The sequence below is a fragment of the Magallana gigas genome, chromosome 7, assembly GCF_963853765.1.
Source record: "Magallana gigas chromosome 7, xbMagGiga1.1, whole genome shotgun sequence".
Taxonomy (NCBI): domain Eukaryota; kingdom Metazoa; phylum Mollusca; class Bivalvia; order Ostreida; family Ostreidae; genus Magallana; species Magallana gigas.
The window spans coordinates 31,616,232-31,641,151 of NC_088859.1; the positions used below are offsets into that span (position 1 = coordinate 31,616,232).

The 24,920-nt window shown below is 33.5% G+C and overlaps 4 protein-coding genes across 4 annotated transcripts; 2 read left to right on the forward strand and 2 right to left on the reverse strand.

Annotated features, from left to right (window-relative positions):
* The first annotated feature begins 1,462 nt into the window (after positions 1–1,462).
* On the forward strand, positions 1,463–6,373 carry LOC105318376 (outer mitochondrial transmembrane helix translocase). The gene is made up of 10 exons (XM_011415439.4): positions 1,463–1,808; positions 3,276–3,317; positions 3,437–3,614; positions 3,741–3,809; positions 4,175–4,263; positions 4,560–4,602; positions 4,952–5,148; positions 5,322–5,378; positions 5,586–5,716; positions 5,944–6,373. Exons 1-10 carry the CDS (start codon positions 1,581–1,583, stop codon positions 6,062–6,064), a joined length of 1,155 nt encoding a protein of 384 aa, XP_011413741.3. The 5' UTR covers positions 1,463–1,580; the 3' UTR covers positions 6,065–6,373.
* Positions 6,374–8,018: 1,645 nt separating this feature from the next.
* Positions 8,019–9,309, reverse strand: LOC136270131 (uncharacterized). Its single transcript, XM_066066722.1, has one exon. It carries the CDS (start codon positions 8,838–8,840, stop codon positions 8,325–8,327), a length of 516 nt encoding a protein of 171 aa, XP_065922794.1. The 5' UTR covers positions 8,841–9,309; the 3' UTR covers positions 8,019–8,324.
* A 1,906-nt stretch (positions 9,310–11,215) lies between these two features.
* LOC105318378 (tRNA methyltransferase 10 homolog A) lies at positions 11,216–13,611 on the reverse strand. The gene is made up of 6 exons (XM_011415441.4): positions 13,313–13,611; positions 12,900–13,065; positions 12,568–12,711; positions 12,101–12,247; positions 11,851–11,956; positions 11,216–11,677 (listed from the first exon to the last, which is right to left on the reverse strand). Exons 1-6 carry the CDS (start codon positions 13,447–13,449, stop codon positions 11,331–11,333), a joined length of 1,047 nt encoding a protein of 348 aa, XP_011413743.3. The 5' UTR covers positions 13,450–13,611; the 3' UTR covers positions 11,216–11,330.
* Positions 13,612–13,873: 262 nt separating this feature from the next.
* Positions 13,874–24,056, forward strand: LOC105323230 (microsomal triglyceride transfer protein large subunit). Its single transcript, XM_011422268.4, has 19 exons — positions 13,874–14,141; positions 14,462–14,631; positions 16,357–16,566; positions 16,895–17,011; positions 17,154–17,293; positions 17,637–17,725; positions 17,809–17,885; positions 18,043–18,203; positions 18,426–18,594; positions 18,846–18,959; positions 19,069–19,284; positions 19,504–19,721; positions 19,820–19,917; positions 20,897–21,018; positions 21,156–21,350; positions 21,893–22,047; positions 22,629–22,799; positions 23,016–23,164; positions 23,838–24,056. Exons 1-18 carry the CDS (start codon positions 14,078–14,080, stop codon positions 23,161–23,163), a joined length of 2,634 nt encoding a protein of 877 aa, XP_011420570.3. The 5' UTR covers positions 13,874–14,077; the 3' UTR covers position 23,164; positions 23,838–24,056.
* The last annotated feature ends 864 nt before the right edge of the window (positions 24,057–24,920 follow it).

The window sequence follows — 24,920 nt, forward strand, 5'->3', positions numbered from 1 at the left end:
TGTGCACCGATTTGAGTCTGGTTTTCTCTCTTGTGTTCTGTGTGCAATTTTCTAGCGATTCCAATGAATCTAAGCACACAATTATCCTAACGCAACTAACGCCGTAAGAAAAGCACACTCCCAACCCTATTTTCAGCCCCGGAAATGAGTAGAGTGTCCGCGTATCTCGTTTATCTCAGCTCTATTTACATACTGAGTTGTATATTTTGACTTCCACCCCAAATTTTGATAATGGTATTAAAGGGACTTGGACACGATTTGAGATCAAAAAATTTATTTTTTATTTTTTATGTATAAAATGGTTAACGGGTGCATTTTAAATGATTGACCAAAATATTGAATGTTGAAGTCTAGTTACAAGCGAGATACAGAGGTAAGAATTGGTTGTTATGTAAACAAAGCTCGAGTCTTATAGTTGTTTACAAAAATGTGTAGAGAATTACCATTTCGTAGACAAAATGACATGTAAAAAACAATTTTAACTAATTCAATATCTTCATGAATACTATTTTCAACAAAAGAAAGATACATTTGATTGAAACTTACACCAATTCAACACATTTGTAAAAAATGACATTTTCGAGCTTTGTTTAAAAAGAAAGAATTATAAACTCTGTATCTTGCTTATAACTTGATATTTGACTTTCAAATTTTGACATAGCATTGTAAACTTCTATATTTATCAGTATAAACATTGAAAATGGAAAAATAAAATTTGAAATTTTTTAAGTCAAATCGTGTCCAAGTCCCTTTAAGGTAAGGCCATCAATGCAAAAGTTATCTTTGAGTAACAGGCGTATATGGATTGGTAAATAAGCGTATGTGTTCTTCAAATATAAAAAAAAACTATAGGGTGATTATAGGTATGTGTCCAATGCATGGTTAACTCACCCTAATCAAAAACGAACTAGGCACATATGGTGCTTAGGTTTTTTTACTTTATGATATAAAAGTATCATGATTGATATTACAATATATTGCATTATTTAAAATTGAAAATAATTTTTATAAAGACAATACTAGATGGTCAATTAATAATGCCATTTAAATATAGCGATTGTGCTCTCTCTCTCTCTCTCTCTCTCTCTCTCTCTCTCTCTCTGTGGATAAAGTCAGTTGAAAGCCTTGTACATAGACCTGCATCTGTCGGCCTAATCTTCTTCTTTTTTCTTCACACAAAAATTTCAAGTCTGATCCTATTAAAGCTTGTGGTGAGATGTAAAGCACTGTTATAGCTCGATATCAATTACAATCTCTTACACAACTTTTTATAATTAAACGCTCGTCTTTGGTATTTCGTTTTAAACATGTTTTGCTGTAATTTTTGAACGCCCGGTTTCGCCTGTTTCATTTGTCAAAATAGTCAAAGTAGCCAAGATGAGTTTTATTTTTTAAATTGTGAAAACGCCAACGTTTGCCAATAAGAAAAAAGCCATGTACCGACGTCCCAAGTACAACTTAACTAAAAGTTAATTGACGACATGCCGATCTCGATGGAAATTTCAAGGAGTCCTCATTTGTCATGATTGGACCAAGCAGTGATTAGAATGTAACGTATTTCTTTCTGATAGTTATTAAAAATGTCTGTAAGTGGCTTGTGGAACCAAGTGTACGAGTCGGTGAAAGCTGTCACCCAGCCTGTGAAGGTGGAGGCCGTAGATGTGGCACAAGCTCCGTCTAAGATGACCGAGTTTACATCTCTTCTTCTAAGGTTGGCCCTGTCTGCGGGTCTTTCTCTTGTCCTCGGCAAAATTCTGCTGGATATGATGGACCCGACAAGAAAAGAAAAGAAATCGGCTGAAAAAAGGGTAAACTCAAATGACGATACATACATGTATTTTGTATATTTATTGCGTCATGCCTGCAGGGGTCATCCGTTATAATATGGTCACAGTGATCCTCTATGTGTGTGTTGTATTAGGGGTATTTTAGACATATATATGCAATTTGTAAACTATTTAATCTTTAAACAAGGCACAAGTTCAGGTGACATTACACACCCACTCCCAAGTAATTGTATTGAAACTACCATGAAAAATGTAAGATATTGTCTACTCAATGCCATTGTGACTGTCACTCCAATGTCAGAGCATGGCACTAGACCATGGGACCAGAGTTCGAATCATGGTCAAGTTTTTCCTCTTTTATTTCACCTATGATTCTATCCTGTTACACAAGAATCACCAGTTAATGGGCTTTAATCTCAGCGAGATTCGTCGAGATTGAAAAATTTTTGACGGTCGTCTCTCAAAATTTTTTCAGTCTCGACAAATCTCGCTGAGATTAAATGGGCTTCAGTCACATTTTGTTTTTATACTTTGTCCCAAGTTTCTGCTTCCACCATTATCTCGTAATTTTATTCAAAATAACGACCCCATTTTCAGGAGAGTAATATAGTATTTTGATATTGAGTATGATAATGTATATGTGTAAAAATCAGAGCAATCTAAATTCTTTCATTTGTGTTGTCATTATACATATACATTACATATACAAACTGCACGGCCAAGTCTGATGTTTAGTTATAACGGCGTTTTAATGACGTCATAGTCTTTGGTTTACTTTAGAACTATATGCTGCATTCACAGTCTGGCAAGAGGGAACAATTGCAAATCCATCAGAAAATTGCTAGTAGATAAAAGATCTCAAACTAATTTGATGTTTTTCCTGTTTCCTCCATCATTTGTTTTAATTGTTTCTATGGGGGTATTACCCATTTGACACAGAATTTTATGATGGCGTGCTGTTCTATGGGGTCAGCCGACATTGCTTTTCCTGGTGTTTTTAAAGACATGTTCTTGCTGTAATTTCTTTTCAAAATCCTCTGTGCATTTAAAAAACAGCTTGAAATGACATACGAAAATGAAGTTCACACTACATCACAATTGAAGATTACTATGTCTGGACATGCAAAAAAAAAATGTAAATATTCATATTTGAATTTTAAATCTCATTACGAAGTTTGGGTAAATTTTACACTTGGCCATGCATATTCTCCTTGACCTTTTAATACAGTCAGATTTTAGTTTAATGTTATGGAAAACCTTCAGAACCACCCTTGTTAGATTTGGAATTTTATATTAACAAATATTTCGATCGGTACACAGTATGTATATGTAAACCTGTTTAAAATGACAAAAACGCAATTGTCCTTGAAGTTTTTGGACAGCCCTCATATCCGCTTGTAGTGCCAGAGTTTTATATAACAATGAATTTACTCAATTAATTTGTAAATTTATCTGCCTGAATTAAAGAGATAATTCTTTATGTTACAGGCTAAGGAACTGATGAAAAGGATAGGGGTGTCTGGAGTGAAGGTAACTATAGTTGTTAAAAATTACCTTGTCACTTAAAAGTAACCATCTATGATTAAGAATGCCTTTTTCAATCACAAAAAAAAAAGAATTTACGGTAAAAAGAATTGCGGCTATTCCAGTTGACAGATTATGAGCTGTGTTTTGCTGCTGATCTGATTGAGCCATCAAGGTTAGACGTGTCATGGGATGACATTGGCGGCATGGAGGATGTAATCAGATCGATCAAAGAAACTGTCATATTTCCTTTCAAAAGGAGAGATTTGTTTCAAAATTCTTATTTGCTTCAACCTCCTAAAGGTCAGTACCAGTATATCTTTTTGGATTCAGAATTAATTTTTTAAGTAGTGCTATTTTTATTTTACCAACATAATGTATTTTATTCAGAGATTTATCTTGTATTTTTCAATTCTTCATCTTCAATAGGTTTGTTGTTACATGGTCCACCAGGATGTGGCAAAACAATGGTAGCTAAAGCCATTGCTAAAGATGCAGGTAAAAAATATCGAAAAATTCGAAAATCTTAGTACCAAGGAACATTTTATGTTTCAAGGGTATACTTCATTGCAGTACATTATTGACTACTATAAATTTTTTATTTTAAATATTACCAGAGTACCTAATTCTGCAATTCCACTGTTTTGTAACAAATCATGAGAATAATATATCACCAGCACCAATTTTTTTGTTGTAATTTCATCATAGTTTAAAACTACCTGAAAATTAAAAGCAAGATTTTAAAATCTCCGAGGGTTGCTTCTTATAATTTTATGCAGATATTAATTCCTTGCATTATTATGACAGTATTCATCATGTTTGAAAATGAAACAAATATTACAATTTCTCTGTTTTTAATACAGGAGCCAGATTTATCAATTTCAAGGTTTCTTCCATGGTTGATAAATGGTATGGGGAATCCCAGAAGAGAGCAGAGGCAGTGTTCACTTTGGTCAGTTTGTAGTACATGTACCGGTACTAGTAATCTGATTGTGGTCAGGATAGGGTTGGGGTTAATGTCCTTATAGAGAAAGAAGTTAATATATATGGTTAGAACATTCAAAGAAACAAAACTGCATTGAATTCAGCTATTTATTTCAAAATATATTTAACTTTTTAGCTTGTTGGCCGTCATTAATAGATGATATTTTGCTGTAAGTTTGATGTTTGCTAAACTTATCATACAGAAGTTTTGCGATCCTGTTTTAATATCTTTAATAAAGATATTTAATATCTTTTTGTTTACAGGCTATAAAACTACAGCCAGCCATTATATTCATAGATGAAATAGGTATGAGGGTTTTTTTTTATCTCAAGACATTCATAAACTTTTAGTATGTTTTGGTAAATGAGATATATTTTTCTCAGTTATTGGACATTGTATTCATAAATCTTTGATCAGTTTGACAACTCATGGGGAAGAGGTTATTGCTCCTCCTTTATTGTGACCTGTCTTCCATTACAAAAGTTATAGAATCTTCTTCTTAGCAATGGTTAAACTTTTAAAGGATAGCAAAATGTTATGTGTTATTTCAAGGTTTTGGATCATGTCTCTTGCGTCGGCTCAGTTCATGTTTCCTGACGTACCCATTTACTGCTAACAACAGATTTACAATTAGTTTCACTGGCAACATTTGTAGATTCCTTTTTACGATCCAGAAGTTCCCAGGACCACGAAGCTACAGCAATGATTAAGGCTCAGTTCATGAGTATGTGGGATGGGATCATCACGGACCCCAACTGTCGCATCATGATCGTGGCAGCCACAAACCGCCCCAGTGACATAGATCCAGCCATTCTTAGAAGATTACCGTGCCAATTTATCATCAAGAAACCAGTAAAAAACTAATGTTTAACTAATGATATATGTATTTTGATATTTCATAAATTTTTCATAGATGGAAATTGAATAAGTTTTTATGTGCTCATTTTTTTTTTGAACTTGGGTTTTGCATGTGAGCAGGATTTATGTACATTGTAATATATGGAAACTTTTTGTATCATTTGTAGGAAAAGCTCCAAAGGATAAACATATTAAATCTTGTGTTAGGTTTTGAAGATACAGAGGTATGTATAAAAAATGTTTTAAAAAATTATTTCAACATTGAAAAAGGTCCTTAAATGGATCAAATGATGACTTCAAAAGATAGCATCCTTTATCGTCAAAACTTTCATTTTTCATATAGCATCCTTTGAAACTTTTATTAAGTATTTCTTTGTTGTTTGCTCAACAAATAATTGTTAGTTCTATACCCATGCAAATTTTTTTTGTAGAATTTAGATTATGAGAAATTAGGCGAACAAACAGCAGGAATGACAGGAAGTGACTTAAAGGAGGTGTGTCGGGTTGCCTCGACCAATAGGATCAGAGAACTCTTACAAGGCAAACACTCTGATGATTTATAGTGAGTCCACATTTTTTAATGTGTTTTATATCTTAATGTATAGGTGTACAGATTTTCAATATTGAAAATAGATTGAATTTATTGTAATCCATCAATATTATAAATTCTTGCCCCCATTGTGTATTCTAGTAAGAAAAGCTCACCTTTTAATAAATTCCTTCTATAAACCCTTAGGTACATATTTTCTGATTTTTACATGCATTTATTTTTTAAAAATTTTGTTTCAGTGAAATGAAAATAGATAAACTAAGACCTGTAACAATGAAGGATATGGAAATAGCCATAGACAAAGTGTCAAATTCTAAGTCCGAGTTGTTAACCCGATTCACAGGAATTCAGGTGGACTGATCAGTGTACTGTTATTTATTAGATAATAAATATTCTCCATAAGGAGTCCAACAGTAGAATATTCTCATGTGATTTAATGATACAAGATTTTGCTGTGAACCCAAACTAGACTACCATAATGGAAATATATGACATTTGCATGAATGTAAATGGTTTTATTCAATAACTACAGCTAAAGGCATTGATTGTATTTAGGTAATGAAAGATTCCTTGAATGTATTTAAACTTTCTTTTTGTGTTTTCATTGTTTTGTTAAGTTATTGATTATTTCAATACTCTTCTGTGATTAAAGATGTGACTTTTTTACAAGATAGGAATTACAATTTATTGACTGCGTTGATGTTTGGGTAAATTTTGAGGCCCCTTACTGTAATGGGGTTGGTCACTCAAATGATACAACTCTCCATTGTGAGTAGTTGATTTTAATTGATTTAATGAAGAATGTAAAATGCAAGTTCATGCAAATTTCAGATGCATTGTCAAAATGCTTGGTCTCTTTATTCATTATTCCAACAAATTAACTGAATGCATTTTAATTTCATTCCATTTTCAATCGAGAATTTATTTTTCTTGCTGTATTCAGTGCTCATGTGTGGATCATGGATTTTTTATTTTTTTTGGGGGGGGGGGGGTTGTGTTTTCAGGGAGTGGTGTTCCAAGGCTTACTATCAGTAATTTTTTCATGTGATTTTAATAAATTTCAAATTTTATGAGGAGGGTTCTGGACCCCTCGATTTCCTCTCCGCCAGATCCGCACATATGCACTTGCAGGTTTCTAAGTTGTAAATATTGACAATATTAAACAGCTTTGATATTTTTTCTGCAAGATTGGGTTTTATGTACTTGTCCAGCATGTAAAAAATACCCACGAAATTCAACTTCAATAATTGTGTTAATGAAGTAAAGAATGGTTTTAATTTTCTTTTAAACGTTGGATCTGTAGAAATATGAATAATTTATTTAAAATGTATTCCCATATTTTTATGTATATACATGTAGTATGTACGTAAAACAGAAAACTTTTAAAAAGTAAGTTAAAATGATAATTAATAAATCATTCTCGTTTATATATTTTGTCTCTACTTTGTCGAGTTTGAAAATTGTTTAGAAACGTTATAAATGTTTATAATCTGTAAATGTATGTTACGTACGTGCGAGAAAAGTTTTCTTTATTTATTTACAGCCGTATACCACTTGTAAATCGTTAGATTAATCCTTCCATTTGAACGCCGGGTTCTTCTACAGAATAGGGTTATCAGGACTGCAGTAAGGGCTATGTATACTACAGTGTAGATATCTAATCCTTACCTTGCCATAAAATGCATTAATAGAGCAAATATATGTCGAGTGCAGTATGGAGAAGATGTTGTAAACTAATGTCTGCCAAATAAAATGAATAACATAACTCAATCGATGTCAAATGGTATCTATGACCATCGCAAACATTCTCGGTGCGTTCCTCAAAAATATTTTTTAACATCAGGCACCTGTATGAGTTATAGTAGAGGAGCTAGATAATTTAATTTTTAAATATTTTTAACGCCAGGCGCCATTTTCCTCGTAAAGCTGTACATGTGTAACTGTTATTATTCGTCCATGTAATGGAACTTTTGACCAAAATATATCTTGCATCTAAACACATGTCTCTATTTATTATAGAATTATATATCCCATTTTATAAAGTGAAAGTAACCAAGTGTTTCCTGGGTTTTTCTCTGGTTACGTGTACGGATATAGTTAAATAAATATAGACGCGTAAATTTTCATTCAGAAATTCTTTAATGAAACGTGTCCGTAAATATTAATTAATTACTGATGAAACAAGTACGTGCGATGTGTGTATAGAATTTCCGTGCCCACATCTGTTTTATGTTGGCAGACAGACTTGGTAGGGAGTCTGGCCAGGGCTCAGTGGTTTATATCTCCCCCGAATGTTAATGACAACAACACTGCGTTCTCTGTGTACGTTTTTTATGTATATAGCTGCATGGTTTACACCTTTTATCTATTACAAGACAATGCGCCCTAAATCTAGATAGCATGTACAATGGAGGGGAAAAGCTGCAGTCACAGATAATAAATAGATAACAAACATAAAACCATTAAATATTGATAATCCACACATGTTATCACAGATTAAAAATCGGGTAAGACGCAAACCGGTAAAACAGTCGATTAATACTGGAGGAAATCGCATTATCGTAAATCTTGAAAGACAACAGGGTTCGCAATATTAAAATCTGCTAAAGTATCTGTTACGTCAATCCCGAAAATGGAGTCCTTCCTCGTTCGGGACTGCTATGTCGTTGATGATGAATTCGTCGTCAAAATGAACACACTGGGAGAGGATGACCGTGGCCTTGACAGTGATGTCCCCGAACAGCTCCTGGGACTGCCGCATCATGCGGTCCTTCAGGGCGCGTTTAGTCTCCTCAGCCTCCTCTTGGGAGATGGGGGTGGACATGAACGTATGCAGATTTTTGCTCCCTTCCACATATTTCCACCTTATTGTGGAAAGCTGGTCGCGAGCCATCTGTCCTGCCCCCAAAGGAATGCCATTGACAAGTCGTGGAAGTCGCTTGTAACAGGAGTTGGGGATGTCGGCTTCACAGTACACGGTTTGGAATGAGATCTGTAGCAAATAACAATGCTTCTCGTCGTCTGATTTGCGCTGAGAATGCACCAGGCGTCCGGCATTCTTAGGGCTGATGGTAAATTGTGAAGACGACTTGTGGAAATGGTTGATCTGTTGATTTCGGTCCCTGGATAAATCCATCACTGAAAGTCTGTCCAGTCTATTAAAAGACAGTCCAAGTTCCGCAAGTGAAGCCACCTTAAGGCTGTTAGTTGAAGTCCTTCCAGTAAATGTTTAGAGGTTATATGCTCTACCGTGCGTACGTGTTGCATTAACGACCAAAACAAAAACAATGCACGTACGTACGTAGCTTAAGGTGATATAGAACGCTTGGAGGAGGTGGGAGGGCGGCCGCTATAATTTCTTGCCGGGTCATGTACTAACGAACACAATCCAATCGCATTGATTATGGCACAGTTTGTCTGTTCGACTAACGGTCCGATTATTAAAGCGTGTCAGGCCAACACATGCAAGCCTGTCTTTGTGTCCGCGCTAAGTTTCCAACTTTAAAGATCTCCTTTGAATGGAAATCCCTTCTACGTCAATGTACATATGTCATTTAACAAGATATACAGCCAAGTAATTCTTCCAATATCGAACCAAGTTCTTTTTTTCTTTGATTCAATTTGGAGACCCCCAGAAGATTGACGATACCAATGTTGACATTTGTATGGTGTGGGAATTTTAAAAATCTATTTTTATTTTGTGAAAAATTTTACTATTATAAATTCTTGCGGAAATTTAAAGCGTTTAAATTCTTGAAAAATTTTAAACTTGTTGCGGCCTGGTGCAATATTAACAAAACTTTTGATGTTTAAAATGTCAATGAACCGATAACAAAAGCTTGGCCTAATATTACAAAGCCTGCAGTTCATACAATACGATTTCAATCGCAAAAAAGTATTATTTCCCTCATGCAATATACAAATGGAAGGGAATACTCGAAGTTAAAAATTCAAGATTTTGATACATAATCATATACAATCAATTTTGTCAATGATATAATATCAGTTTCAATAACTAAACGACAACAATGTATAAAACATGACGATTCTAGTATTTATTTTGTTTTAAAAAGAGCCAAATAGATCGAAGTGTATGACTCGAAAGGTTTTCTTCTTTCATTGTACTGACTGTTAAATATTCTACGGTTGAGTTACTAGCTAATCTCGTTTATATTCCGATTTGAAAAAAATCAAATTCTTATATGAATTTAAGTTCCATGAAATGTTGTTCCATGAAACCACACCATGTAGACTCATAACACTGTTCTACTCTGCGTAAATTTTCATTTTCTCAACACACCGTGACTTAAAAGTAGTAAAAATGAGTGTTAAAATTTCACAATGCATTCAAACTTAAAACCTCGAGATTTTGGTAATTTTTATCGATCTGCTCTGCAGTTATCTCGTTAATCAATACCTTGCTCAGTTTACTGCACAGTGCATGTCAGGATAAGGTCTGGACAAGCTCAGGCAGAAAACCCATTTTCAAAGTTACATAATGTGACCCACATAATAAATCATGAGTTGGACTAAATCATCATTATATTCTAAAGTTTGAATTTAATGTGCGTTGAGAAATTATTCCCTCTCCGAATCTTTTATCTGACCGACCCCCCCCCCCCCCTCCACAGGAAAGGGGGGAGGGGCTAAACTATTGCGGCAATGTAAAAATTATACAATTGTGTACCCCCACTTAGTTTCAATGACGCACCGACATTTTGTTTTGTGATAAAGCTTTTAAATACTTCGTTCATTTTTTATATCAACTTAGACCCTCCGATTCAATTCAAATGAAAACTATGTATAATTTGCCTAATGAATAATTTACACGTACGATTGAAGATTATCATTTGATTGCCTCTGTCACGCTTTCAAACCCCTAAATGACGGACGGATTGGGGTTTCGGTTGGTTGTCTGGACCAATTTTGTCGGGTATTTTATCGTTGGGTATTCATTTTTCTGTTGATGAGACCAAGTTATCATTCTTTATGAGTGATGAAAGAAAATTAGGAAAAAGAGAACCCAACGCGAGATTTGGTCGATGGAGAGTAAGTGTATTACTGGTCGACAGTGTCGATTGTCGCCGACTCTCATATCATCGCTCAACGTCTTAGTAAACAGTGACTAAACGACGATCGATTGAATTGAAAAACTTCAACGCTGTTAGATAAAGGTCTTAGCTTTTATAAAATATTAATGAAACTGTTCCATGTTGACTTAATTTTTATGTTAGAAATTGAAGGGGAGGGGTTGCCGGTCAAAATAAAAAATTCTGGTATTCCGACTATATGCTTAATTTCGATTCATCGACACTCAAAAGTTTCACTGAAATAAAAAAAATTGAAATTTTATTCATCACAGTACAATACGACTTCTACATAGGTAATTAAACTTTTCATATGTTGTTTAGTCTTGTGGGCTTAAGAATCACATAATGTCAGTATATGGGAAAAAATCATTATTTCAAAAATATAATCAAAATATTAAAAGGAAATAAAAACAAAATGGAATGTTATTTTACATCCATTTATTTTGCTTGCTATTAATTCATATCCCTTGGCTCTTACTCTAAATTTTATTAAATGGAAATCTACAAAAAAAATTCTATCGTTTGACAATCCTGTGTCACGACTTGCCAACATCAGAACTGAGATCTGTGCTTTCCACTTGGTCCTTTACAGAAACATTTGATAACTGTTCTCTTGTCTCTCCATCATCTACAGATGCTGTACTATTATCATTTACTAAGTCATGACACTGGATGATATTAGATGCTGATGAATCCTCGGGCCCTGAATCTGATTCGTCACCGCTCACACCCCCACTGACACACCCATCAGATGTCTTTGTTTCTGTCTGTGAACTAGTCTCACCAGCGCCTTTAGCCTGAGCACCTTTCCTTTGAGGGAGAACAGCACAAAATGACTGTAACCAGTCCTTAGTTTCTGTGTATTTCAGAAGTATATCGAACACTGTTAAATAAATTTGCAAATTATTTAGATATAAATGCATATAATGGATCGATATCGGTATGTGACCAAATTTTTTTCAATTTGTTCTTACAGGTACTGTAACAACATATCAAACATAACTAATAAGATATTTCAAACATAAAAAGACCATTTAAATTCAACAACTCAAATACCATGGTTAATTGTGAGGACTTTTCTGGTTTTCATATCCAAGTACTCTGAGATGGGAAGCTGTGCATGACTCACACCTTTCTCTACAGCTAGTGCATGACAAAGGCCCTGTAAGGCCAAGTATATGATCAAACATACAAGTGTGAAAAACAGATAAATGCTCAGGCGTTCATAACATTTTCTTATAACTCTTATATTTACTCCTCCTTTTCAATATTAAGGGAAAGGGAGAAAACTCATACATATACTAACTTTGTGATGATTATGATCCACCAGTCCACCGATAATGTAGGCCTTTTCTGGCTCCAACTCTTGAAGTACATTATCAGATTCACTACTCAGATAGACAATGTCCTTCTTTTCAAATATGTCACAGTAATCCTTGTTTGTAAAATTCACCTGTATTTGTGACAAAATTCAATAAATGAGCAAATTTTTAAATTCTTGAACTACATAAAGTAATGCACTTGAATATGCATTTCTTGTTAATCTAATTAAAAAGTTGATGATATACTAATTGTTTCTTGCTTCTTCTTGTTAATTAACTGAGTGTTTAAACAGATCTAAATGGTGTAACAACTGATTTTATTTTGCTTGTATCTCTAAGAAAAAATGGGTATATTGCCTTATAATAGTGATTTAACCATTTTAAGAGAAGTAGATTTTGACACAATAAGACAAAGTTAAAGCACACTGTTTGTAAACGATTGCATACATACATCCCAGTTCTGATAATCTCCAATACACTGTAGTCTAGATTCTGTTTGACCCTGTACTCCTGTGACAAAAAATTGCATGGGATTCTGTGACCGCCTATTGCTGGAGTAACAAAACTGAATCTGCTTCACCAGTTTCATAATATCCTGAAGAAGATTTATCGTGTTTTTCACAATACTTATAAGACTTACCGGTATTAATTAATCAACATTCAAGTTAACTTTTACTACAATAACGTTTTACTTTAATTTTCAAATTGAACAAAAATTGGAAAGTATATACCAGTAATTAAGAAAAACAAAATGTATATATATTTCAAGTTATTTTGTCTGACCTTTTCACCCATGTAACTGTCCAATGAGCAATCTATTACTACAGAAGTTTTACAGGAGGATTTTGCCATTGTATTACTTCGCAATTTTTTTCGAGTGGGTGCCATGGTATCTCCTCTCTCTAAGGCCTCTCTCCTTTTCTGTTTTTTCCTCTGTTTTTCTTTAGCTCTAAAATAAAGTACGTTTAGGGAATTTACATGCTTCTTCGGTGCTTTCTCCAGAAGAAATTTTAAAAATGTTAATTTTTTAATCAAATGATGCATATGGCCCACACACTGTCCATAAACATATGACACATATTCCATAATCTAAAACTTTTGGTTGAAATCGAGGAATCCCTCTTAATTGCATTCAATCACTGTTTTAGCTTTAGACAAATGAATTTATTTATTCTCAGATGATAACGTAAAGCTACCTCACTTCTGCTTTGATTGACAACCATTTTTCCTGGCGCTGTTGCCTTCTAAGTTGTTTCTTGGACATTGTTGCTGACATTTCTGGTTCTTGTGTTTCTTCCTTCGCAGACTGTGGATTGTCACATACTTGTTCCATTCTAACGGGTTTACAAATGAACACCAATATAAATTTCTTACTCTTTCGTCATTTAAAGTTTCACCTGACAAGTATTATGGGGGCTGACATCTTGGATCTCGTTCTCGGCAGGTGCGCGACTTCAGTGTGAATTCGTCTGCTACGGCCAGAAACGGTTTCGCTTTGGTGTACGTTGTGGTAAGTTGTCTTCATGACAAAAAAAAACCCACCTTTACTCTAGTATCAATTCTGTTTAATTTATCATGTATAATTTGATTTAATTGACATCAAGGATTTGTTATTAAATGTAATAAAAATGACGAATAAGGTCCTCAATGGATGCAGGATTACACTCGTTTCTTCATTACATAAAGATGTAGTTATCAGAATCGCTGGCGGGGTTTGAAGCCTGAAGTATATATTTCCTGCATAATTATCGCAAGCAATGTTTGTTTTATCCAGTTAATATGCTGGTGTGTTTGGATCATGTCTTTATCACACACTGCCAGACTGCTTAAGTCTTTAGTCGGTAGAGGACCATGACATCACTTGTTATCGCACACAATCCCCCCTATGTTAGTTTTTGAACTTTGAACGTGTGGACTTTACATCCTCATCATCTACAGAGTGTTTTATACACGTGTACAAAATGGCAGGCAGCACTGGTGTAAATCTGAAGTGTATTTTTATTTTCTGTGCATTGTTTTATGAATGTAAGTTAAAAATTCTATATTTTTCCAAGATTTTATAGGCTAACAGTTGAAGGTACAATATAGCTAACTAATTTTGAAAACCTTATCATGGTAAAAATGGGTCACTTGCATTTTATGATGCCATTGCATTTGTATCCGATACAGCATTGGTTTTTTTTCAAGGGGAAGGGGGGGGGGGTGTTCTTATGGAATATCGCCTAAAATCATCAGTTTTGTTTTGTGCAGTGAGTTATTGATGCTGTCTGCACTTCAAACTTATTGGTTGAAACTTCAAGGTGTTTTAATAATTTTTTAATTTCAACTTAATTAATTACCCTCAGGTTTCTCAATCACCTTTGGACCAGGGAAAACTTACCAATACAAATATGAAACAGTTGTAAATTTTAATGAAGCTGTTTCCTATGGAAAAACAGTTGGATTTCAGTTGTCAACAGAATTTGAAATTGGAGAGATATTCAGAGCTGGAGAGACACAACTTTTGAAAGTCCAGGTATGACCTGCAGGATTAACCATTAACCTAAACTTACTTACATTTGATACTGCCAAGATAAAATGTGTTATCAATTAAATTTGTATGGTATACTGGATTTATTTTAGGTAATAGGTTATTTTAATGTACAAATTTTATAAGCTGCTTGATACTGCTCATTCATTTGATGGAGAGGATCATGTACAGTTTTACATTTAAGCTTGAAATATTAGAACTATATATATGTCATGAAAAGAATGTGGGCGCTTAAGATGTACATTCGGCAGGAATCTGGGCGCACAAGGAGAGTGAAAATTTCATCAATTAATTTTGAATATTTTTCGAATTAAAACCATTATTTGATTTTTGTTGGATGTGGAATGAGTGGAAAAATATTTGAAATGGGAAAGGTTTTATTATAATATGGGTCTAAATATAGCAACACGATGCAATTCATGCAAAATCCTACTTATTTACAACTGTTTTTAAATGATTTTGTTGTCTCTGGGTCTTCTCTCCACAAATTTGAAACGTGTAAAGATAACATATTTCAACATTAAAAACGTCGCTTTTTTAAAAAAGATGGAGAGATGACCCAGAGATGACTATTTTTGTACTTTTTCAAATTATTTTTTGAAGGATAAAAAACAAAGTCCATTGATATGACAGTGTTGTTTCAAACAGTACTTTATAGAGCTTATATTGACAAGTCTTGCATGGCTCAGTGGTTTCGTCCTGGATTAGTGAATACAAACATTCAGTGTTTTGGGTTCAAATCCAACTGGTGGTCTTTTAAAAAAAAAAATAAACTTTTTTGTTTTAAATGTTAGTTATTATAACATGATGTTGAATTATAATATACCAGTATATTTAAATTTGTTGTTATTGATTTCTAGATCTGCTGCATGAACACTATAAAAAAAAATCTGTTCTTATGACTAGTTTTTTAGGATATACACAATATAACTTCATTAAAATATGTTTGCATTAACATTTCCAACTAGTTATCGGTTTACCTCTCATTGCCATTTTTTGAAAGCTTTGTGAGTTTTTTGATAACCGGAATAGCCATGTACTTCGACTCTCAACATAATATATTTTTGTTGAAACCTGTACATAGCCTTTCGAGGTTATAGACATTTAAATCCCAATTGATTCGTGTCGAGGATTCCTGCAAACTTACCATCTTGTGCGCTCACTTTCTTTTGACATTCACAATGAAAATGTTCATTGCACATTTGAACATTAGCCTTTTAAGATGCTTATATCTAAAAACAATCTGACTCTTCAAAATATAAAATCTTGAAAGTCCCTCTAAAAAATAAGCTTCTTCTTTCCAAAACTTAAACCTGCAAATAAGCCATGTTTGAAGGAAATTTAGGTATAAGCATAATACATTTTGCTGATTTATAAAACTGAATACATGTATATTTCACCAAAAACATCAGTAACTACGCGTACTAGCTCTTATTGTCATTACGGAATTTAAATAGATTTTTAACTTCAGAATAAGGAGCTCTCAAAAAGATATTCATGTGTACATTGATCACCCTAATTTCTTAACAAACATGAATAAGCTAAGACTTTTTTCCATAGATTTATAAATATGGTATTAAGATAGTGTGATAAAGTATACCAATAGAAAATATATCAGTAAGATAAGATAAGGCTCTTATGATGTTATCTAAACGATTGAATAGAGGGAGTACCTTATATTGTATGATATATAATATCATTCCTTTACAGGTCACCACTGCCTCCATCTCTAGCTTTGCAAGACCTGAAGTCAAAGGAGAATTAGTCAAACTTATAAAGTATCCTATTTATTTTGAATATACCGATGGAGTTATTGGGAGGGTATATACATCAGAAGTTGAATCAATATTCTGTGCCAATGTCAAAAAAGGACTCTTGTCACTGTTCCAACTCCAAGAAACTGAGGGACAGAGAGATGAGGTACCAGTATAGCTCTACAAGTTTTGGCATTATTAAAATATGAAAGATTTTTTTAAAAATAATACTGTAATTATAGACATTACTGCAAGTTGCTCATTGCAATATTGTTCATATGGCATGCTAATGCTTTTTATCCATATGTGACAATGGGAAAATAAAAAAAATAAAATCAATATTAAAGCAGAATTTATTGGATACATGTATATCTTCTGAATCAAAATAGCCATCTGATGACATGTTTATAATGGGATGTATGTTCAAATGTCTCATTAAAATTGTTATCGTACTGACATGCCTTCATAGTTTCAATACCACCTTTGTATAACAGATTGATGTGGCCGGTGAGTGCAGTGCCTATTATGCAGTGTATGGAGGCAGAATTACCAAAACCAAGCAAAACTGTCAGAATGTGGAGATTGCAGGAGAGTACGAAAATGTCAACAAGGTAAACAATTTAGCAGTTAATATATACGTGTATTACCATACATGTATACAGTTACCATAGAAACTTCAGAAGATATGTTCTCTTTTGCTTAGTTTATCTTATTAGTTTTGTAGTCTTTATAGTGGAGATTTGTTTTTGTTAGATGTTTGGTGTGTCGCCTGACAACAGTTTTGTGACCCACTATGACACAGCTGATGGCATCATTAAATCAGCCACAGGCTCCTCTAGACATTCCATCGTCATCAATGCCAGACCACAGCTCAGTGCTGCTGTAGCGGCCATGTATGTTGTTTTGCAACGTCTTTTCTCATGACAAAGCCATAAAGTACTCATATACATTTACCTGTATCCAAAGGTTGATTATTTATACAGAGGCACACCTACCCTAATTACATGCACATGAATTAAGATTTATCATGCTCCAAATTTGGAACAAACAACAGTGATATTTATCATCACCTACAACTATGACGTCTACAGTTTTAAAATATTTAGAGTTTATTCTTGAATACTTATCAACTCTATTTTTCTGTATTTTTTTTGCAAATATTACATGTAGATGTGAAAAGCAAGCATTGGTTGGGGGCAGAATTCCTGTAATTTATATTTTCCAATTTTTTTGTAGACAGCGGTTACATTACGTCAGTGATGCAGCTGGTGCTGCCGCAATATCAGCTAATAACATTAAAGAAGCACTTGATTTAATTTATAAAGGTATTTTCTTTTTTTGAAACAATAATTGCCTTGATATTTTTTTTTATGTTCTTAGGTATCTTAAGTTTGACCTCCTATTTTAGGTGAGGCCAAAAAGTATCGGGAAATGTTACTGCCAAGTGGTCCTGAAGTTCAGGAGTGTACAGAAAATTGTGAAAAAGTAAGTAGTTAAAAGCTATAAAAATTGCATTGTTGGTACAAATGTTTAAAAATTATTTTTTTGGCAGATGAATCATGATGATACATTGAATTAGGAGATGTATATATGTGAAAATGGCATGGAATTTTTTATAATGTGCAAAAAATTTTATTTGTAGCCTGTGTCAATATTACAAAATGTAAAAGAAGACTTAACAAGTGAAAAATTGGCAAAGATTGTCTCAGGAAAAGCTTATTTAAAACTGTTGCGGGCATTTAGAAATTCGGGAAAAGCATCAATAGAAGAAGTTCTGACTCACAAGGACAGCTATAACATCGTGTAAGTATAAGATTCATCTAGTAGTTAACTTCTTTTGATTTTAAAATACCCTGTTATGTAAAAAAACCACTTTAAAATTAGGGTTAAAAATAAAAATCCAACTTCAGAGACATTTACCGTTAGTTATCAGTAGAGATTTAGGTAGTATTACATGTATTAATTTTATCTAAATGGTTCAAGTTAAGATAGGGGATTCTAATGGTTGATTGTTTCTTTTGTTAGAGAACAGCTGATAGATGTGGCTGCAGCCACCCAGACCCCTGCAGCCCATGAAGCACTAATGCAGCTCATTACATTTACTGATGAGTCTGCCATTGATTACCCAGAGAGGTTCATATTAGCCTCAGCTTACACAACCCATCCTGGAGAATACTTATTAAAGGGCATGCTTGTAAGATTTACTAATCACAGTGATTTCTTTCTTCTGTTTTGTTTTAATTCTATATTTGATATTTTGGTTTTTTCTTTAATCTAACCAAGAGTACTAGTATTTATATATGCAGAACATACATTGTATTTATATCAGTTGGAAAATATGCATTCCAAAGCATTTTAAATACAGTATACAGAATACCACAGATTATATGATCACATCAAATAGATTTCCAATAAAGTTGATTTGGTTTTATCTACTTTTATTAGGAGCTGATGAAGAAGAAGGTGCCAAATGAAAGTTTACGAGAATCAATTGCCCTTGGTATGGGAGCAGTTGTAAATTCCTTTTGTAAGCCATATGGGAATTGTTTGGAGTATTCGGTATGTTGCAAACCTATTGTCACAAAATGTTTATTCATGTTGTCATTAAAAATTTTCTAGAACATATGTAGTATGTATCTTTCAATCTTGCTCTGTTTTTGTTTTTCAGACAATTGCAGAATATGTGAATTATGTTGAAACTGAAATGAAATCATGTGAAGAAGAGGAGTGTAAACTGTTGTATGTTAGATCGATGGGAAATGCAGGTCTTGCCAAGTTTTTGCCATCCCTGCTTAACCAGGCATTAAACTCAAAGAGTTCCACTGTGTCTCTTACTGCCATTCAAGGTCTGAGAAGAATGAAGATCAGTGATTTTAAAGACCAGGTGGTTACAATATAGTATTCATTTTGCTCATCTTGATAAAAATAATTTTGATAGGAAAAAACAGTAGTTCATAATCAGTTTTGATTAATTCAATAAATCAAGATGTACTAACCACTGCTCCCAAACCAGCAATCTACATGTATTTAGCACTGATAAATCACTATATATTGTAGTTGTGTTTTGCATACTTAAACTAAGATTTGAATTTCATATTTTTAGGTGAATCAAGTATTGAAGTCTATATTTCACCAAAATAAGAGAAATTATGATTCAAGTGTTCGGATTGCTGCGCTGGAAATTCTTCTACAAAATGGAATTTCAACAGGAGGGTTGCGTAACATTGTTTTGTCTGCTATGTATGACCAAACCGAATTTGAAGTTTCAACATACCTAATAAAGAGAATGAAAGACTTGTCAGAATCAGATCCAAAGTTCAGGTAAATCAACTTAAAACCAAATTTTTTAAATTGATATCAGTAGGGAGGAATTTGGAGTTTTACGACTATGATGTTACAAAATGTGCTGTTATTTTAAGGTCAAGCTTAGCTGTAGTTCTGTCAGACCCTATGGTGAACAACTACAATCTCTTTGCTCAAAAAGGAAAGTCAAGTGCCTTTACTGGATACCTTGCAGGTAATTCACAGGGTGTGGCATAATGTCTTGTATGCCAGGGTTGGCTTGCTTACCTTCTAGCATTTTACCTTCTAGTAAGTATGCATTGCATTGAGATTTGTGTTATCAATGAAATTCAAAAGAGTTTTAACTTTTTCAACAAGAAAACATGGAAATTTCATATATAGAATTTACTTATAAACTGCTTTTATAAAATATGAAGTGAACATATTTTTATTAACCGGGTTTTCCAACGGAAAAATCCGGTTATTAAAATGGTGAAAAGGGCGGGCAGGCGGCTGCCAAAAGGGTACCCTCATTGTACGGATAACTCTTCCTACAGTTTTCAACATAGGAAGTTGTTCTTTTGCAGATCAATTGTACATATATCAGAGGTGTGCATATTGCTAGGATTTTGATTTCCGATAATTGATGAAAAAAATACCAGCTTTTGAACTTAGTCATTTTTTGGCAAAATATTGCATATAGGGGTACCCTCATTGTACAGATAACTCCTCTTACTGTTTTCAACATAGGAAGTTGTTCTTTTGCAGATCAATTGTACATATATCAGAGGTGTGCATATTGCTAGGATTTTGATTTCCGTTAATTGATGAAAAAAATACCAGCTTTTGAACTTAGTCATTTTTTGGCAAAATATTGCATAATGGGGTACCCTCATTGTACGGATAACTCCTCTTACTGTTTTCAACATAGGAAGTTGTTCTTTTGCAGATCAATTGTACATATATTAGAGGTGTGCATATTGCTAGGATTTTGATTTCCGATAATTTATGGAAAAAAAACCCAGCTTTTGAACTTAGTCATTTTTTGGCAAAATATTGCATATAGGGTACTCCATTTCACTGGATACAGGTTGACATGGATTATGGATACAGTTCACAGAAATGAAAACCCGGTTTGCTGTCACATTAAAAGCTTTTTACTTGTTATATCTATTGCCATAGATTTGATAAATGATATACATTTTTGACTACAGAGACATCTAATGCAAACTGTACCTATGGTTTGTACCAAGAAAACACTAAATCAGGAGTCATGAAGAAAAGTGCTATGGTTGTCAACGTTCTGAACAAACAAGCAACTCAACCATTACTTACAGTAAGTGAAACCTAGCTCTAAGATACTAATATCAAATAAGCACTGAATCACTAGAATTTGTCAGCTAGTACATTTGATTGAAATGCTTTACATGCTAACATTGCTAATTCACTAGATAACTTGTTTGTATTTTACAGTTTGGGATTTATGCTGATGGGATTGAGGCTTTGGTGGGAGATGCAGCAGAAGGGGAGGAGTCAACTGAAGCCACGGCTGGGCTCTCGCTGACCATGATGGATGTCCTGCTCCGCCCGGTTGAGTTCTTTCGGGGAATGAGTGGACTAATGACAGCTGTATGGAATGCTCCATCAGAGCCTGTCTCTGCTCTGCAGGTACAGTGGTTTACTGTAAATTCCTTATATTACGCGAGTACTTAATTCCGCGATCTGGCGGTTTCGGATCAAATCGCGAGAATATAATATAGCGAACACGGAATTTCCATCCTTATTTCTTATAGTTTTGAACGCTAAGAAAATAATAGCGAGGTTTTAAAATCCGCGAAGGGTGCTTCTCGCGATTTTACGCGGATATTAATTTCTCGCGGTTAATTAGGAATCTACAGTATCATAAACAGATTTTAACTTTATCAACAAAGATGGAAATTTGTTTGTTTCTTCAAGAATTGACTGTTTTGTGTTAGGTCCAAAAACATACCCTGTGTATGAAATTATCAGAAAAAGGTTTTGCGGAGTTACTATAGTTACGGTAACAATGTTTTTTCTTAGTAACTAAATGTAGTTGTTGGTGCCTCAATTTATCATAAATGGTTTTACCTACACTGGCAAATGCACTACAAGTGATTTATTTTGCTAAAACGGATAGCAAATAATTGTTCATTTTCAAATAACAAAATCGTAAATATACAATATTTCAGGGAAATCTTCTACTCCAAGATTATTCTCATAAAATACACCTGTCCAATGGTTTGATTGTGGATGCCAGTGTTCTTGGTGTGGCTTCCATTGATCTGTCGGGGAAGATAAGCATCAGTCTGTGGTACAAAAACTCCCACTCAGTCATCACAAACAGGTAATATTCAGGTTTTATTTCAGATTTTTGATAACAGGTAATATACTAATATTTATACTTTCATAGCTTTTCAAATGTCAGTCATTTGGTAGGCAACTTAAAGTCTAATCTACGGTGTGTTTTAAGACTAATAGACAATACTTGACTGTTTCTAAATCTTAATTTCACACATTGCGTTTGTTGTATGTATGGCCAAATGGCCAAGGTCACCAAGTTTTCCAAGTTCAGTGCTACTCCCATACAAAACATTTTACAACCAATATCTTGAGTATCTTGATTTTCATCAGAATTAAAATTCAAACTCCAGTTGCCCATAAGCAAGTGGATGACCTCTTTCAAGTTGACGGTGAAAAATTATAAGTATATAGATTGAGTACCGGTATAAAGATTGATCAGGTTGAATTCTTTCTTGATGTCAGAAATTTTCCAAGCAGAGTGTAAAAGACATTTGCATGAGTTTATGGACAGGTGCAATAACGTAGAATATGTAGATTTTGATTACATGTGATTGATATTTCAATTCTTTTTGCACAACTCTGAGATGAATATTGATTTACTTCATTTGATCTTATTTCATTTAGTGGAGCATTGGTTGTTGAAGGATCTTTAGAAATTGATTCAGAAGAACTTAAATCAGGAATTCGATTTTCTACCGAATCAGAGGCCTTCATTGACTTCCAGACTGATGTGGACTTTGCTGAGATGCCTGTTAAAATGTGTTTACAAATGAAGAGACCTCCTATATCTTCCAGGTATTAAAGATTTATTTAATTCAAGATGATTGTACAACATGCACTGCAAAGCGGTAAAGTCTTACCATGTGAAAAATGCTTTCATTTTAGAAAATGTTTTAATGAATTAGCTTTGAACCACTAAATTCTCATGTGGCAGAAAGCACACAAAAGTCATGATAAAAATTCTTGCGTGCTTGAAAATGAACTTCATTGATATGCCATGCTCTATTTTAGAAATTCTGTAGAAAAATTTGAGAAGTCCAGATATTTTAAGAAAAGACTGACAATTAGAAAGAAGAGAACAAGTTCTACACCTCCTGTTTCATACTTCATTAATGAGAAGAACTCCTTTATGTGTACCGCAATGGACCCTGACCAATGAGGTATATTTCAATTTTTCTACTTGATGTAAATATTCAGAATTGATCAACGTACAATAGTGGATTCTTTTCAGAGAAAAGTTTGTGGCTACTTGCATGGTCTAAATTTGGTAAATTTAATGTTTTTATGGCTACTTTGTCTTAATTTGGTAAATGTATTTATTTTGTGATGAGGACAAGTCTAATACCGGTATTCAAGATTCCACCTATGCGGTTTAACAGTAGTTTATGTAGTTACATGTATCTATATTTGTTTGATAATTTGTTATTTTTTCCTAGATGGTTAAATCATTAAAATATCTTCTTAGGTATTAGGATGGCGAATTTCTATTTTGCTTAATCTTGAAATCATAATTAAATACAGTACCATAAAACAGTCTGGGTAGGTTTCTTTTTCCTGGATTAGACTTGCCTTGTTTACTGTATAATTCTACTGGTATTGATAATCAGATATTAACATCATATTGTCTTTTTGACTACATGCCTTCATAAAAGCATCAAATCAATTTCAACATATCATTTTGAGAAATAACATCTATTTCAACTTTGCATTTCACATGTCATTTTGCACAATGTTAGATGGAGAAAACACTGCAAAGATTTTGTTTATAATTCATAAGAATATTTTCCAAGTTTATTTTTGGATTGACCGGTAGTTTTGTTTATTCTGTTTTAGGCACAGAAGACCATAGCTATTGACAGACTCCCGTTTCAAAATGTATCTCAGTATGTGATGAAATTCATGATGGTCAAAATACTCATTTGTGCAAACATCAGTGCAACATTCAAATACTCAACGAATTCCAAAATACTCTGTCCAGTATTATACATACAATTTTTATGTTTGTTACAAGACCAATATTTATGAAAAATAAACTAAAAGACATGAAAAAAAGGAATAGTTAGAATTTTTTTTGAGAGGTTATTCCTGTTCTTCTGTATAGGTATTGTGGGCATGATTTTTTAATTCATGATAAAAAGGACTACATTTGATAAGGTCATGCAAATATCTGCTCCCTATTTTAATCAATTATTAAACAGTATATTTTCAAAATCAAATCTTCTTAAAACATTATACAGAGGATGTCCATTACATATATCTTGATCTCAGGTATTAGTTATCATTTTCCAATAGCTGTTCATCTATGACATCATTGATATGGGCTAAATGCCACAATTTTGCAGTGATGAAATTATATTATTTTTCCCTCATCTTTTGCCTTTGGAAGTATAGAGAGCAGGTCTGCTCAAAGTTTAATTTTAACATACGTTTTAGTTCATATTATTATTAACATCAATTCAGGGGGCCCAGGTTAGAATCCTGGTCTGGTCCGTCATTATTTCTCTCATCCTGTTACACAATCATTTACCATCAAATGCCTCATACAATCAATTTTAGTGATGTGTTCAAGTTTTAACTTGGCCAAATAGCCATCTTCTTTAGAAGATACTTAAGATGTACCTTTCATTCTGGTCAGAAGAAATAAAATTGAATAACAATGCATTAATTCTTGTACACCTTTTAATGTTTATGAATCACAACACAATAGCATGCAGATTTGATAATGAAAATGTACATCTTGTTTGGCACATAAGGACACTTTTTTCAGGATCACAATAACTTGCTTCACCTTTTACAGAGACACTGAAAACTACACGGATTATCAATGACATATGAGAGAAAAAAAAACTACGCATAACAAAATCAAAAACCATAAATAATATATAAAATATCTGCATCATACACAGTACACAAAAA